Source organism: Bombina bombina, chromosome 3 (genome assembly GCF_027579735.1).
Source record: "Bombina bombina isolate aBomBom1 chromosome 3, aBomBom1.pri, whole genome shotgun sequence".
Lineage (NCBI taxonomy): Eukaryota > Metazoa > Chordata > Amphibia > Anura > Bombinatoridae > Bombina > Bombina bombina.
Window position 1 is genome coordinate 103652057 of NC_069501.1, and position 17372 is coordinate 103669428.

Sequence of the window (17372 nt, forward strand, 5' to 3'; positions counted from 1 at the left end):
TGGTGCACCTTGGCAAACGTGAATGAAGTGAGAGGAATTTTAGGCGCACATTAATAAAATCAGGGTATTCAGTATTATGCAGATTTATAGGCACAATTTTAGGAGAATTGCTTTGATAAATCCTGCCCTTCGTTAACAATGCACATTAATGAGGAATTTTAATACATCTCACCAAAGGCATGACAGGTTTCAGAGAATATCCATAACCAAGATGTAAATACACAGAACAAAATGGCCACTAACTAATACAACAAGCCAAATCCTTACCTATGTGCATAGAAAAGGCGCACAGACAGTATCAATGCATGTAACTCTGACATAGCTCTCTAGTTTGTTTAAAACAGATTAAGATTCGTTACAATTACAAATGATCCCATTCATATGTTAATCTTCACAATAGTTAGAAGCATATCAGTTACCTATCAAAGGACCTGTTGTGCGATGTGACCCTGCTGCCCTGAATTTCTCGTGTGAGATGCCAAATTACTGAGAAACGGAATAAAGCTTCCAATCTGGTGACCTATGAATGAAAACAGAGGAAACTTGCAAACTAAAAACGCATTATGAGAGAAATTCATTTGTAAAACAACTTAAGCAAATGGCTACATTCTAAATTTTACATTTGAGACAATTATGAAAAAAGTGTAAACACAGATCAAATGTGCTTCCAGTTTGTAAACCTCTGAGTTTCACATAAACCATACATTTGTCAAACACAATAAACAGCTACTCTAGACATTAAAGGGACAGTTTACTCAAAAATTTTCTCCCCTTTAATTTGTTCCCAATGATCCACTTTACCTGCTGGAGTGTATTAAATTGTTTACAAGTAGCTCCTTTACCCTTATATTGGCATTTGAAATTGTTGATTTAGCATGTGGTATCCCCACCTATTCTGAAAGTTTGTGGCCGCGCGTACCAGCTATAGATAAGCTTTGTAAACACAGCCAGCAGAAGAAATTACACTCCCAGTGCGATATAGCAGAGATAAGGTAATAAAATGTTGATTTTCCTTTGTTCTCTCAAAGTATTGGTGATTGTTTTAAGGACAGAGATAAGATAAAGAAGCAGGTATATGTGCACAATGTGATATAGTAATGAGATCTGATTATACCTACAAGCTCAATCCATTTTATTAGGTTGTGGCTTCAAAACTCAAAATCAGAGCTTTAATATACACAAATAAACCTTAAAAAGCTAATTTTCAAACATGTTTTACTCTGCAGTTGGTAAAAAAAGCAATTGTAAACACATTAAGGGAAAAACTATTTTACAGTATACTGTCTCTTTAACTTTTTCTTAATTTTATTAAATATAATTCTTAACCAAAAAATAATATCAACACAATAATATATTTCATTCCATTCACTTATTAAAGTTCTAAACAACGCTTTGAAGATAGTTAGGAATCATTAGACAGAGCTTCTGATTTGAATAGTAATTGATATAAGCAGTCTCTCTTCCCTAAGGCTGTAGAAGCAAGTTTTACTGAGGTTATCAAACCCAGGAAAGATTCCCTTCTCACTACCTGCTAGCTACCAAAATCATTAATACTGTTTGTTAGCTATATTCCAAGCTTTTTGTAAAAAGTCTCAAAGGGACATAAAACCTCCAAAATTTTCTTTCATGAATCAGATAGAACAATTTTAAGCAACTTTCTAATTTACTTCTATTATCAAAATTGTCTTCATTTATTTGTTATCCTTTGTTGAAAAGCCAGGAAGGTAAGTTCAGAAGTGTGCACTATATGGCAGCGGTTTTACAACAATGTTATAGGTTAGCAAGAGCACTAGATTTCCTGTCATGTAGTGCTGCAGATGTGCATGCTACATATCTAGACATCTCACTAACAAAGAATAATATGAGAAAGAAGTAAATTTGATAATGGAAGCAAATTGGAAACTTTTGCAAAACTGTATTCTCTATCTGAATCCTGGAAGGAAAAAAAACATAATTTATGCTTACCTGATAAATTCCTTTCTTCTGTAGTGTGATCAGTCCACGGGTCATCATTACTTCTGGGATATTACTCCTCCCCAACAGGAAGTGCAAGAGGATTCACCCAGCAGAGCTGCATATAGCTCCTCCCCTCTACGTCACTCCCAGTCATTCGACCAAGGACCAACGAGAAAGGAAAAGCCAAGGGTGAAGTGGTGACTGGAGTATAAATTAAAAAATATTTACCTGCCTTAAAAACAGGGCGGGCCGTGGACTGATCACACTACAGAAGAAAGGAATTTATCAGGTAAGCATAAATTATGTTTTCTTCTGTTAAGTGTGATCAGTCCACGGGTCATCATTACTTCTGGGATACCAATACCAAAGCAAAAGTACACGGATGACGGGAGGGATAGGCAGGCTCTTTATACAGAAGGAACCACTGCCTGAAGAACCTTTCTCCCAAAAATAGCCTCCGATGAAGCAAAAGTGTCAAATTTGTAAAATTTGGAAAAAGTATGAAGCGAAGACCAAGTTGCAGCCTTGCAAATCTGTTCAACAGAGGCCTCATTCTTGATGGCCCAAGTGGAAGCCACAGCTCTAGTAGAATGAGCTGTAATTCTTTCAGGAGGCTGCTGTCCAGCAGTCTCATAAGCTAAACGAATTATGCTACGAAGCCAAAAAGAAAGAGAGGTAGCGGAAGCTTTTTGACCTCTCCTCTGCCCAGAGTAAATGACAAACAGAGAAGACGTTTGTCGAAATTCCTTAGTTGCCTGTAAGTAAAATTTTAGAGCACGGACTACATCCAGGTTGTGCAGTAGACGTTCCTTCTTTGAAGAAGGATTTGGGCATAAAGAAGGAACAACAATCTCTTGATTGATATTCCTGTTAGTAACTACCTTAGGTAAGAACCCAGGTTTAGTACGCAGGACTACCTTATCCGAATGAAAAATCAAATAAGGAGAATCACAATGTAAGGCTGATAATTCAGAGACTCTTCGAGCCGAGGAAATAGCCATTAAAAATAGAACTTTCCAAGATAACAACTTTATATCAATGGAATGAAGGGGTTCAAACGGAACGCCCTGTAAAACATTAAGAACAAGGTTTAAACTCCATGGTGGAGCAACAGTTTTAAACACAGGCTTAATCCTGGCCAAAGCCTGACAAAAAGCCTGGACGTCAGGAACTTCTGACAGACGTTTGTGTAACAGAATGGACAGAGCTGAGATCTGTCCCTTTAATGAACTAGCAGATAAACCCTTTTCTAAACCTTCTTGTAGAAAAGACAATATCCTAGGAATCCTAACCTTACTCCAAGAGTAACCTTTGGATTCACACCAATATAGGTATTTACGCCATATCTTATGGTAAATCTATCTGGTAACAGGTTTCCTAGCCTGTATTAAGGTATCAATAACTGACTCAGAAAACCCACGTCTTGATAAAATCAAGCGTTCAATTTCCAAGCAGTCAGCTTCAGAGAAGTTAGATTTTGATGTTTGAAGGGACCCTGTATCAGAAGGTCCTGTTTCAGAGGTAGAGACCAAGGTGGACAGGATGACAAGTCCACCAGGTCTGCATACCAAGTCCTGCGTGGCCACGCAGGTGCTATTAGAATCACTGATGCTCTCTCTTGTTTGATTCTGGCAATCAATCGAGGAAGTAACGGGAAGGGTGGAAACACGTAAGCCATCCTGAAGTCCCAAGGTGCTGTCAGAGCATCTATCAGGACTGCTCCTGGATCCCTGGATCTGGACCCGTAACGAGGAAGCTTGGCGTTCTGTCGAGACGCCATGAGATCTATCTCTGGTTTGCCCCAACGTTGAAGTATTTGGGCAAAGACCTCCGGATGAAGTTCCCACTCCCCCGGATGAAAAGTCTGACGACTTAAGAAATCCGCCTCCCAGTTCTCCACTCCCGGGATGTGGATTGCTGACAGGTGGCAAGAGTGAGACTCTGCCCAGCGAATTATCTTTGATACTTCCATCATAGCTAGGGAGCTTCTTGTCCCTCCCTGATGGTTGATGTAAGCTACAGTCGTGATGTTGTCCGACTGAAACCTGATGAACCCCCGAGTTGTCAACTGGGGCCAAGCCAGGAGGGCATTGAGAACTGCTCTCAATTCCAGAATGTTTATTGGCAGGAGACTCTCCTCCTGACTCCATTGTCCCTGAGCCTTCAGAGAATTCCAGACGGCACCCCAACCTAGAAGGCTGGCGTCTGTTGTTACAATTGTCCAGTCTGGTCTGCTGAATGGCATCCCCCTGGACAGATGTGGCCGAGAAAGCCACCATAGAAGAGAATTTCTGGTCTCTTGATCCAGATTCAGAGAAGGGGATAAGTCTGAGTAATCCCCATTCCACTGACTTAGCATGCACAGTTGCAGTGGTCTGAGGTGTAAGCGTGCAAAGGGTACTATGTCCATTGCCGCTACCATTAAGCCGATTACCTCCATGCATTGAGCCACTGACGGGTGTTGAATGGAATGAAGGGTGCGGCAAGCACTTTGAAGTCTTGTTAGCCTGTCCTCTGTCAGGTAAATCTTCATTTCTACAGAATCTATAAGAGTCCCCAGGAAGGGAACTCTTGTGAGTGGAACGAGTGAACTTTTCTTTTCGTTCACCTTCCATCCATGTGACCTTAGAAATGCCAGCACTAACTCTGTATGAGACTTGGCAGTTTGAAAGCTTGAAGCTTGTATCAGAATGTCGTCTAGGTATGGAGCTACCGAGATTCCCCGCGGTCTTAGTACCGCCAGAAGAGCACCCAGAACCTTTGTGAAGATTCTTGGAGCTGTAGCCAATCCGAATGGAAGAGCCACAAACTGGTAATGCCTGTCTAGGAAGGCAAACCTTAGGTACCGATAATGATCTTTGTGAATCGGTATGTGAAGGTAAGCATCTTTTAAATCTACAGTGGTCATGTACTGACCCTCTTGGATCATAGGTAAAATTGTCCGAATAGTCTCCATCTTGAACGATGGAACTCTTAGGAATTTGTTTAGGATCTTTAAGTCCAGGATTGGTCTGAAAGTTCCCTCTTTTTTGGGAACCACAAACAGATTTGAGTAAAACCCCTGTCCCTGTTCCGATCGTGGAACTGGATGGATTACTCCCATTAACAAGAGCTCTTGTACGCAGCGTAGAAATGCCTCTTTCTTTGTCTGGATTGTTGACAATCTTGACAGATGAAATCTCTCTCTTGGAGGAGAGTATTTGAAGTCCAGAAGGTATCCCTGAGATATTATCTCTAGCGCCCAGGGATCCTGAACATCTCTTGCCCAAGCCTGGGCGAAGAGAGAAAGTCTGCCCCCCACTAGATCCGATCCCGGATCGGGGGCCCTCAATTCATGCTGTTTTAGGGGCAGCAGCAGGTTTCCTAGTCTGCTTGCCCTTGTTCCAGGACTGGTTAGGTTTCCAGCCTTGTCTGTAGCGAGCAACAGCTCCTTCCTGTTTTGGTGCAGAGGAAGTTGATGCTGCTCCTGCTTTGAAATTACGAAAGGAACGAAAATTAGACTGTCTAGTCTTGGCTTTGGCTTTGTCCTGAGGCAGGGCATGGCCTTTACCTCCTGTAATGTCAGCGATAATCTCTTTCAACCCGGGCCCGAATAAGGTCTGCCCTTTGAAAGGTATATTAAGCAATTTAGACTTAGAAGTAACATCAGCTGACCAGGATTTTAGCCACAGCGCCCTGCGTGCCTGAATGGCGAATCCTGAATTCTTCGCCGTAAGTTTAGTAAGATGTACTACGGCCTCCGAAATGAATGAATTAGCTAGTTTAAGGACTCTAAGCCTGTCCGTAATGTCGTCCAGAGTAGCTGAACCAATGTTCTCTTCCAGAGACTCAATCCAGAATGCCGCTGCAGCCGTGATCGGCGCAATGCATGCAAGGGGTTGCAATATAAAACCTTGTTGAACAAACATTTTCTTAAGGTAACCCTCTAATTTTTTATCCATTGGATCTGAAAAAGCACAGCTATCCTCCACCGGGATAGTGGTACGCTTAGCTAAGGTAGAAACTGCTCCCTCCACCTTAGGGACCGTTTGCCATAAGTCCCTTGTGGTGGCGTCTATTGGAAACATTTTTCTAAATATCGGAGGGGGTGAGAACGGCACACCGGGTCTATCCCACTCCTTAGTAACAATTTCAGTAAGTCTCTTAGGTATAGGAAAAACCTCAGTACTCGTCGGTACCGCAAAATATTTATCCAACCTACACATTTTCTCTGGTATTGCAACTGTGTTACAATCATTCAGAGCCGCTAACACCTCCCCTAGTAATACACGGAGGTTTTCCAGTTTAAATTTAAAATTTGAAATATCTGAATCCAGTCTGTTTGGATCAGAACCGTCACCCACAGAATGAAGCTCTCCGTCCTCATGTTCTGCCACCTGTGACGCAGTGTCTGACATGGCCCTAATATTATCAGCGCACTCTGTTCTCACCCCAGAGTGATCACGCTGACCTCTTAGCTCTGGTAATTTAGCCAAAACCTCAGTCATAACAGTAGCCATATCCTGTAATGTGATTTGTAATGGCCGCCCAGATGTACTCGGCGCTACAATATCACGCACCTCCCTCTGAGCGGGAGATGTAGGTACTGACACGTGAGGCGAGTTAGTCGGCATAACTCTCCCCTCGTTGTTTGGTGAAATTTGTTCAATTTGTACAGATTGACTTTTATTTAAAGTAGCATCAATACAGTTAGTACATAAATTTCTATTGGGCTCCACTTTGGCATTGCAACAAATGACACAGGTATCATCCTCTGAATCAGACATGTTTAACACACTAGCAAATAAACTTGTAACTTGGAAATACAATTCAATTAGAATAATATTAAAACGTACTGTGCCTTTAAGAAGCACAGAAAATCTATGACAGTTGAAAATTAATAAATTGAAACAGTTATAGCCTCAATCCTTGTAAATAACACAACTTTAGCAAAGGTTTAATCCCATTAGCAAAGATAACAAATTCTGAAAGCAGGAAACAAATTACAGAATAAACGTTTTTTATCTCAGTCAAACTATAATTCTCACAGCTCTGCTGAGAGAAATTACCTCCCTCAAAAACATAATTTATGCTTACCTGATAAATTCCTTTCTTCTGTTGTGTGATCAGTCCACGGGTCATCATTACTTCTGGGATATTATCTGCTCCCCCACAGGAAGTGCAAGAGGATTCACCCAGCAGAGCTGCTACATAGCTCCTCCCCTCTACGTCACCTCCAGTCATTCGACCAAAGACCAACGAGAAAGGAGAAGCCAAGGGTGTAGTGGTGACTGGATTATAATTTAAAAAATATTTACCTGCCTTAAAAAACAGGGCGGGCCGTGGACTGATCACACAACAGAAGAAAGGAATTTATCAGGTAAGCATAAATTATGTTTTATTCTGTTATGTGTGATCAGTCCACGGGTCATCATTACTTCTGGGATACCAATACCAAAGCAAAAGTACACGGATGACGGGAGGGATAGGCAGGCTCATTATACAGAAGGAACCACTGCCTGAAGAACCTTTCTCCCAAAAATAGCCTCCGAAGAAGCAAAAGTATCAAATTTGTAAAATTTGGAAAAAGTATGAAGCGAAGACCAAGTTGCAGCCTTGCAAATCTGTTCAACAGAGGCCTCATTCTTAAAGGCCCAAGTGGAAGCCACAGCTCTAGTAGAATGAGCTGTAATTCTTTCAGGAGGCTGCTGTCCAGCAGTCTCATAGGCTAAACGAATTATGCTACGAAGCCAGAAGGAGAGAGAGGTAGCCGAAGCCTTATGACCTCTCCTCTGACCAGAGTACACGACAAACAGGGAAGACGTTTGTCGAAAATCCTTAGTTGCCTGCAAGTAGAACTTGAGGGCACGAACTACATCCAGATTGTGTAGAAGACGTTCCTTCTTTGAAGAAGGATTTGGACACAAGGATGGAACAACAATCTCTTGATTGATATTCCTGTTAGTGACTACCTTAGGTAAGAACCCAGGTTTAGTACGCAGAACTACCTTGTCTGAGTGAAAGATCAGATAAGGAGAATCACAATGTAAGGCTGATAATTCAGAGACTCTTCGAGCCGAGGAAATAGCCATTAAAAATAGAACTTTCCAAGATAACAATTTTATATCAATGGAATGAAGGGGTTCGAACGGAACACCCTGTAAAACGTTAAGAACTAAGTTTAAACTCCATGGCGGAGCAACAGTTTTAAACACAGGCTTGATCCTAGCTAAAGCCTGACAAAATGCCTGGACGTCTGGATTTTCTGACAGACGCTTGTGTAACAAGATGGACAGAGCTGAGATCTGTCCCTTTAATGAGCTAGCCGATAAACCCTTTTCTAAACCTTCTTGTAGAAAGGACAATATCCTAGGAATCCTAACCTTACTCCAGGAGTAATCTTTGGATTCACACCAGTATAGGTATTTACGCCATATTTTATGGTAAATCTTTCTGGTAACAGGCTTCCTAGCCTGTATCAGGGTATCAATAACCGACTCAGAAAAACCACGTTTTGATAAAATCAAGCGTTCAATTTCCAAGCAGTCAGCTTCAGAGAAGTTAGATTTTGATGTTTGAATGGACCCTGTATCAGAAGGTCCTGTCTTAGAGGTAGAGACCAAGGCGGACAGGATGACATGTCCACTAGATCTGCATACCAAGTCCTGCGTGGCCATGCAGGTGCTATTAGAATCACTGATGCTCTCTCCTGTTTGATTTTGGCAATCAATCGAGGAAGCAGCGGGAAGGGTGGAAACACATAAGCCATCCTGAAGTTCCAAGGTGCTGTCAAAGCATCTATCAGAACCGCTCCCGGATCCCTGGATCTGGATCCGTAGCAAGGAAGTTTGGCGTTCTGGCGAGACGCCATGAGATCTATATCTGGTTTGCCCCAACGTCGAAGTATTTGGACAAAGACCTCCGGATGAAGTTCCCACTCCCCCGGATGAAACGTCTGGCGACTCAAGAAATCCGCCTCCCAGTTCTCCACTCCCGGGATGTGGATTGCTGACAGGTGGCAAGAGTGAGACTCTGCCCAGCGAAATATCTTTGATACTTCCATCATTGCTAGGGAGCTTCTTGTCCCTCCCTGATGGTTGATGTAAGCTACAGTCGTGATGTTGTCCGACTGAAACCTGATGAACCCCTGAGTTTTTAACTGGGGCCAAGCTAGAAGGGCATTGAGAACTGCTCTCAATTCCAGAATGTTTATCGGCAGGAGACTTTCCTCCTGACTCCATTGTCCCTGAGCCTTCAGAGAATTCCAGACAGCGCCCCAACCTAGTAGGCTGGCGTCTGTTGTTACAATTGTCCAGTCCGGCCTGCTGAATGGCATCCCCCTGGACAGATGTGGCCGAGAAAGCCACCATAGAAGAGAGTTTCTGGTCTCTTGATCCAGATTCAGAGTGGGGGACAAATCTGAGTAATCCCCATTCCACTGACTCAGCATGCACAATTGCAGCGGTCTGAGATGTAGGCGTGCAAAGGGTACTATGTCCATTGCTGCTACCATTAAGCCGATCACCTCCATGCATTGAGCTACTGACGGGAGTTGAATGGAATGAAGGACACGGCATGCATTTAGAAGCTTTGTTAATCTGTCTTCTGTCAGATAAATCTTCATTTCTACAGAATCTATAAGAGTCCCCAAGAATTGAACTCTTGTGAGAGGAAAGAGAGAACTCTTCTTTTCGTTCACTTTCCATCCATGCGACCTTAGAAATGCCAGAACTAACTCTGTATGAGACTTGGCAGTTTGAAAGCTTGAAGCTTGTATCAGAATGTCGTCTAGGTACGGAGCTACCGAAATTCCTCGCGGTCTTAGTACCGCCAGAAGGGCACCCAGAACCTTTGTGAAGATTCTTGGAGCCGTAGCCAATCCGAATGGAAGGGCTACAAACTGGTAATGCCTGTTTAAGAAGGCAAACCTTAGATACCGGTAATGATCTTTGTGAATCGGTATGTGAAGGTAAGCATCCTTTAAATCCACTGTGGTCATATACTGACCCTTTTGGATCATGGGTAAGATTGTCCGAATAGTTTCCATTTTGAACGATGGAACTCTTAGGAATTTGTTTAGGATCTTTAAATCCAAGATTGGCCTGAAAGTTCCCTCTTTTTTGGGAACCACAAACAGGTTTGAGTAAAACCCTTGTCCTTGTTCCGACCGCGGAACCGGATGGATCACTCCCATTAATAATAGATCTTGTACACAGCGTAGAAACGCGTCTTTCTTTATTTGGTTTGTTGACAACCTTGACAGATGAAATCTCCCTCTTGGGGGAGAGAATTTGAAGTCTAGAAGGTATCCCTGAGATATGATCTCTAGCGCCCAGGGATCCTGGACATCTCTTGCCCAAGCCTGGGCGAAGAGAGAGAGTCTGCCCCCCACTAGATCCGGTCCCGGATCGGGGGCCCTCGGTTCATGCTGTCTTAGGGGCAGCAGCAGGTTTCCTGGCCTGCTTGCCCTTATTCCAGGACTGGTTAGGTTTCCAGCCTTGTCTGTAACGAGCAACAGCTCCTTCCTGTTTTGGTGCAGTGGAAGTTGATGCTGTTCCTGCTTTGAAATTCCGAAAGGGACGAAAAATAGACTGTCTAGCCTTAGCTTTGGCTTTGTCTTGAGGTAGAGCGTGGCCCTTACCCCCTGTAATGTCAGCAATAATTTCTTTCAAACCGGGCCCAAATAAAGTTTGCCCCTTGAAAGGTATATTAAGTAATTTGGACTTAGAAGTTACATCAGCCGACCAGGATTTTAGCCACAGCGCCCTACGTGCCTGAATGGCGAATCCTGAATTCTTAGCCGTAAGTTTGGTTAAATGTACTACGGCCTCCGAAATGAATGAATTAGCTAGTTTAAGGACTCTAAGCCTGTCCGTAATGTCGTCCAGCGTAGCTGAACTAAGGTTCTCTTCCAGAGACTCAATCCAAAATGCTGCCGCAGCCGTAATCGGCGCGATGCATGCAAGGGGTTGCAATATAAAACCTTGTTGAACAAACATTTTCTTAAGGTAACCCTCTAATTTTTTATCCATAGGATCTGAAAAAGCACAGCTATCCTCCACCGGGATAGTGGTGCGCTTAGCTAAAGTAGAAACTGCTCCCTCCACCTTAGGGACCGTTTGCCATAAGTCCCGTGTGGTGGCGTCTATTGGAAACATCTTTCTAAATATTGGAGGGGGTGAGAACGGCACACCGGGTCTATCCCACTCCTTAGTAACAATTTCAGTTAATCTCTTAGGTATAGGAAAAACGTCAGTACTCGCCGGTACCGCAAAGTATTTATCCAACCTACACATTTTCTCTGGTATTGCAACAGTGTTACAATCGTTAAGAGCCGCTAAGACCTCCCCTAGTAATACACGGAGGTTTTCCAATTTAAATTTAAAATTTGAAATATCTGAATCCAATCTGCTTGGATCAGAACCGTCACCTACAGAATGAAGCTCTCCGTCCTCATGCTCTGCAAGCTGTGACGCAGTATCAGACATGGCCCTAGAATTATCAGCGCACTCTGTTCTCACCCCAGAGTGATCACGCTTGCCTCTTAGTTCTGGTAATTTAGCCAAAACTTCAGTCATAACAGTAGCCATATCTTGTAATGTTATCTGTAATGGCTGCCCAGATGTACTAGGCGCCATAATATCACGCACCTCCCGGGCGGGAGATGCAGGTACTGACACGTGAGGCGAGTTAGTCGGCATAACTCTCCCCTCGCTGTTTGGTGAAATTTGTTCAATTTGTACAGATTGGCTTTTATTTAAAGTAGCATCAATACAGTTAGTACATAAATTTCTATTGGGCTCCACCTTGGCATTGGAACAAATGACACAGGTATCTTCCTCTGAATCAGACATGTTTAACACACTAGCAATAAACATGCAACTCGGTTACAATCTTATTTAACAAAAACGTACTGTGCCTCAAGAAGCACTAAACGATTAAATGACAGTTGAAATAATGAACTGAAAAACAGTTATAGCATCACACTTTAAAAACAACACAACTTTTTAGCAAAGGTTTGTTCCCATTAGTAAAATAACACTAATTAAATTTTAAACATAAAAATTACAGAGCAACGTTTTAAATCACAGTCACTATATAAGTCTCACAGCTCTGCTGAGAGAATCTACCTCCCTTCAAAGAAGTTTGAAGACCTCTGAGTTCTGTTAGAGATGAACCGGATCATGCAGAAAATACAAGAGTAACTGACTGGAAATTTTTGATGCGTAGCAAAGAGCGCCAAAAACGGCCCCTCCCTCTCACACACAGCAGTGAGAGATAAACGAAACTGTCATAATTAAAACAAGCAAACTGCCAAGTGGAAAAATAATGCCCAAATATTTATTCACTCAGTACCTCATTAATGCAAACGATTCTACATTCCAGCAAAAACGTTTAACATGAAAAATACCTATTAAAAGGTTTAATGTACTTTTACAGAGTAATTCCGGTGAAATACCATCCCCAGAATACTAAAGTGTAGAGTATACATACATGTTCATTATAACGGTATGGCAGGATCTTTTCATCAATTCCATTCAGAAAATAAAAACTGCTACATACCTCAATGCAGATTCAACTGCCCGCTGTCCCCTGATCTGAAGTTTTTTACCTCCCTCAGATGGCCGAGAAACAGCAATATGATCTTAACTACTCCGGTTAAAATCATAAGAAAAACTCTGGTAGATTCTTCTTCAAACTCTGCCAGAGAGGTAATAACACGCTCCGGTGCTATTGTAAAATAACAAACTTTTGATTGAAGTTCTAAAAACTAAGTATAATCACCATAGTCCTCTCACACCTCCTATCTAGTCTTTGGGTGCAAGAGAATGACTGGAGGTGACGTAGAGGGGAGGAGCTATGTAGCAGCTCTGCTGGGTGAATCCTCTTGCACTTCCTGTGGGGGAGCAGATAATATCCCAGAAGTAATGATGACCCGTGGACTGATCACACATAACAGAAGAAATAAGTTTTGAAGACCCCTGAGCTCTGTAGAGATGAACCGGATCATGCAGGGAATACAATGAGTTGCTGACTGAAATATTTGATGTGTAGTAAAAGCGCCAAAAAACGGCCCCTCCCCCTCACACACAGCAGTGAGGGAGAACAGAAACTGTCAGAAAACATATTAAGCAACTGCCAAGTGGAAAAATAGTGCCCAAACATTTATTCACTCAGTACCTCAGTAAATGAAAACGATTTTACATTCCAGCAAAAACGTTAAACATAATCTCTAGTTATTAAACAGCTTTATGTATTTCTTACAGTGTAATTCTAGTGAAGTACCATTCCCCAGAATACTGAAGTGTAAAGTATACATACATGACATTATATCGGTATGGCAGGATTTTCTCATCAATTCCATTGTCAGAAAATAAAAACTGCTACATACCTCTATGCAGATTCATCTGTCCGCTGTCCCCTGATCTGAAGTTTACCTCTCCTCAGATGGCCGAGAAACAGCAATATGATCTTAACTACTCCGGCTAAAATCATAACAAAAACTCTGGTAGATTCTTCTTCAAACTCTGCCAGAGAGATAATAACACACTCCGGTGCTATTTTAAAATAACAAACTTTTGATTGAAGATATAAAACTAAGTATAATCACCATAGTCCTCTCACACATCCTATCTAGTCGTTGGGTGCAAGAGAATGACTGGGAGTGACGTAGAGGGGAGGAGCTATATGCAGCTCTGCTGGGTGAATCCTCTTGCACTTCCTGTTGGGGAGGAGTAATATCCCAGAAGTAATGATGACCCGTGGACTGATCACACTTAACAGAAGAAATGGGTTTCCTGTCTCCTCAAGTATCATCTACATTTTTCAGTACATAATGACCAGGTCACATTTTTTTTCATCCAGAGAATACAATGCTGTCACATTCTGTGTCTTGATCAAGCTCATCATATCATGAGATTTAATTTTTTTGTTTCCGAGTCCCAGGGTCAGAGCACACATAAGCAGCAAACTGGTACCCAATGGCACCAGGCAGGGATGCCCCCCACTCCATATTATTTGCCTTGTCAATTGGAGGAGTTCTGGCAAATAAAATTCAGAATACAGTGTATAGTTAATAATCAAAACGGATACAAAATCTCTTTTTGCTCCCTATACTCTTAATATTACAGATTCTGTGAAATCTGTACATATAGTGAATCTTATTCTCAGGCATGACTTAAGTCTAAAGTTCTTAATATTTCTTTAGACACCTCCTGCTGATTCAAAATGCCAAGCTTTTTAGAAATGTCCCACAACACTTTCATACTATCGACTCCCTACCTTTACTGGACTTTAAAAACAATGCTAAAGGACCAGAATAAGCAGTAATTTTTGTATTGGCTAAGGCTAATTAATGCTAACAAAATTAATATTTTACCAAGAGCCATGTATGCCATGTATCATGGAAATCTGTTCATTATATTCAACTTTTGGAAGAGATACTATTCTTTATTACAAAAATATACTTTGTTCTGGGGTATATAACATCTATAATGACAATATCAGATTTGGAAGTTGAATCTTTCATACACTCGCTATATTCAGTTTCACTATCAAGTCCCTAACAACTTTAGCCCATTTAAGGACTTTGTGTCTTCATCTGATCCCAGACACATGCTACCTTTAAAACCTTCTGTAATTTGCAAACGGCAAACTTTTTTCTGGAATATACATGGACATGTCTCTTACCCATTGTCTTAATGCCATCTCAGGTAGGGTAGCTGAGGTAAATCACAAGTGGTTGACCACGTTATACTTTAAAACTACATGAAACACAAACAAATTCTTTCATGATTCAGACACAGCGTGCAATTTTAACCAAATAAATTTATTTCTATTATAAAATTGTATTTCTTCTCCTAGTATCTTTTGTTGAAAAGCAGGGATGTAAGCTCAGTAGCGTGAACACGTCTGGAGCACTATATGGCAGCAGTTTTGCAAGAATGTTATCCATTTTCAAGAACATTAGATGGCAGCCCGTCTGAATCACAAAATACATTTTTTGGGTTTCAAATCCCTTTAACCCCCTAACCTTTCCATTTTGGTTTTCCCTCTTAACAGATGATTTTGAACTCCCCTAGACAAAAGTAAAACTTAAGGTGGCATGAAACACTATTTGACTGTAATATAAAAGTTTTGAATTACACGTAGTAGAAAAATGTTGCACTATATTATCTTTATTTGTTTTGCTCCTATTTTGAGTAATTTAACTCTGAACAGTGTGACTTTCTAATTCTGAGAACAGGACATACACACTGCAGATATCACAAGCTTACCCTGCCACATAACCTAAATGGCTTTAGAACAGATATGACTACAAAACAATTAAGATTTCCCTGGTAACATCACAGTGGTTAGCCTTGTCCACTCCTATATTAAGCCTAAGTTGTCTACTCTAAATAAGACAAATAGTAGATGGGGGGAGCAGGTTGTCCACTGAAACACAATTGCAGCCAAAAAGGTGAATCTGTTCTGAAAGATTCCACACTAAGTTAGTATGTTAATTTATTGCAAGACAAAATAAAAGTATTGAAATAAAGTGCTTTATGTCTCTTTAACTATCAATGGACTAACTAACGGTTGGTTTTGTTCAGGGGCGGAACTACCATCGGTGCAGCAGGTGAAGTGGCACCAGGACTCAAGTGCTGGGAGGGCCCACAGCAGACAGCAAAAGAATATGTACTATCCTAATGCAAATGAGCTTTTTGTGCAAGTTGTAGATCTAATTATCTATCAATCTATCCTCAAAATCATTATACAGAGCGCAATATATATATTTACTATTGCTTACTACTGAGTTATCGGCATGGGGGTATTTACACCAGGGCCCTATGTTGAGTAAGTCTGCTACTGGTTCTGTTAAATTTAAGACCTTTTGGCACATATACATTATTATATAAACGTAACCACACACTAATCCTAAAAACTATAGGGTAACAAAGGGGGCGAAACCCCCCAAAATAAGTTATAAAAACAAAGCCATAAAATATAACCAAAAAACTAGCTGCAAAAAATATATAAAACTATATCAAACAACAAAAAAATCCCACTAATACTGTAGGAATATGAACAAAATATACAGCAAATATCCAATCAAGTAAAGTGGCAGTAAGTTGTATTTGAAGAGCAAACCATTCAACAAGGGTGGTATTTAAACACTATTACTGAAACCCAAATTATTCCTCAGAATTGTGGGGATGTTGCAATGTATGATTATGTATAATTGTTACCCCTTCTTCCTTGTGTATAAGCCATCCCTTTTTGGAGTTATTCTTTTACATAAAAACATACAGTGAATTCATAACACAAACCATACTTTATCATTATCCAGCAAAGTCTGGCAGATAATCTCTTCACAGATATTAGCAGAAGGGGCCAAGCAGTGCAGTCTGTAGAAAAGCTCCACACAGGTTATGTGATGTTCCCTGGTCTCCATGTTCAGCTGATTCCACAGAACGTGAGCCACTCTCTGTGGGGAAAGTGCAGTGTGTTAATAAATATGCACAATAGCAGCATATCCATAGCATAAAGCAGAAGGTAGGGTTTATGTTCTGCAGGTGCATTGGTGCATTGGCTGCTAGAGACATTTACAGAATGCAGAGTAGCTCTGCTGTAGTCCTCTCTGGAAAACAAAGGGTTAATGCAGCCATTCTCAGTTTATAGACAATGGCAGTATAATGAAAGTAAATGCTGTAAATGAACAGACACCAGATGGTGCTTTACGGTAAGAGGTTAGAGGATTTGGTGCCTTTTTGAGGCTAATAAACTGTGCATTTGTTATTGTTTAGATAGAACTAAGGGCTGGTAAAGCCTGAAGCATTGTGGTTTATGTAATGGAACCCTATTTTTGGCAAAGCTCTTTTTAATGGTACATGCAGCTGTAAACTATCCTTCTATATTAGCATCTATATCCAACTCAGCAGCAGCAGAGCTGTAAACTATCCTTCTATAATAGCATCTATATCCAACTTAGCAGCAGCAGAGCTGTAAACTATCCTTCCATAATAGCATCTATATATAACTTAGCAGCAGCAGAGCTGTAAACTATCCTTCTATAATAGCATCTATATCCAACTTAGCAGCAGCAGAGCTGTAAACTATCCTTCTATAATAGCATCTATATATAACTTAGCAGCAGCAGAGCTGTAAACTATCCTTCTATAATAGCATCTATAACCAACTCAGCAGCAGTAGAGCTGTAAACTATCCTTCTATAATAGCATCTATATCCAACTCAGCAGCAGCAGCAGAGCTGTAAACTATCCTTCTATAATAGCATCTATATCCAACTTAGCAGCAGCAGAGCTGTAAACTATCCTTCTATATTAGCATCTATATCCAACTTAGCAGCAGCAGAGCTGTAAACTATCCTTCTATAATAGCATCTATATCCAACTTAGCAGCAGCAGAGCTGTAAACTATCCTTCTATAATAGC

The 17372-nt window shown here is 41.1% G+C and overlaps 1 protein-coding gene across 1 annotated transcript in view; it reads right to left on the reverse strand.

Moving 5' to 3' along the window:
- Positions 1–17372, reverse strand: part of DOP1B (DOP1 leucine zipper like protein B) — a 593629-nt gene that overhangs the window by 288861 nt on the left and 287396 nt on the right. Inside the window, exons 16-17 of the mRNA XM_053705165.1 lie at positions 16253–16405; positions 420–520 (exon numbers count right to left, since the gene is read on the reverse strand). Coding sequence (XP_053561140.1) covers positions 420–520; positions 16253–16405 — 254 coding nt within the window. The remainder of the gene's footprint in view (positions 1–419; positions 521–16252; positions 16406–17372) is intronic.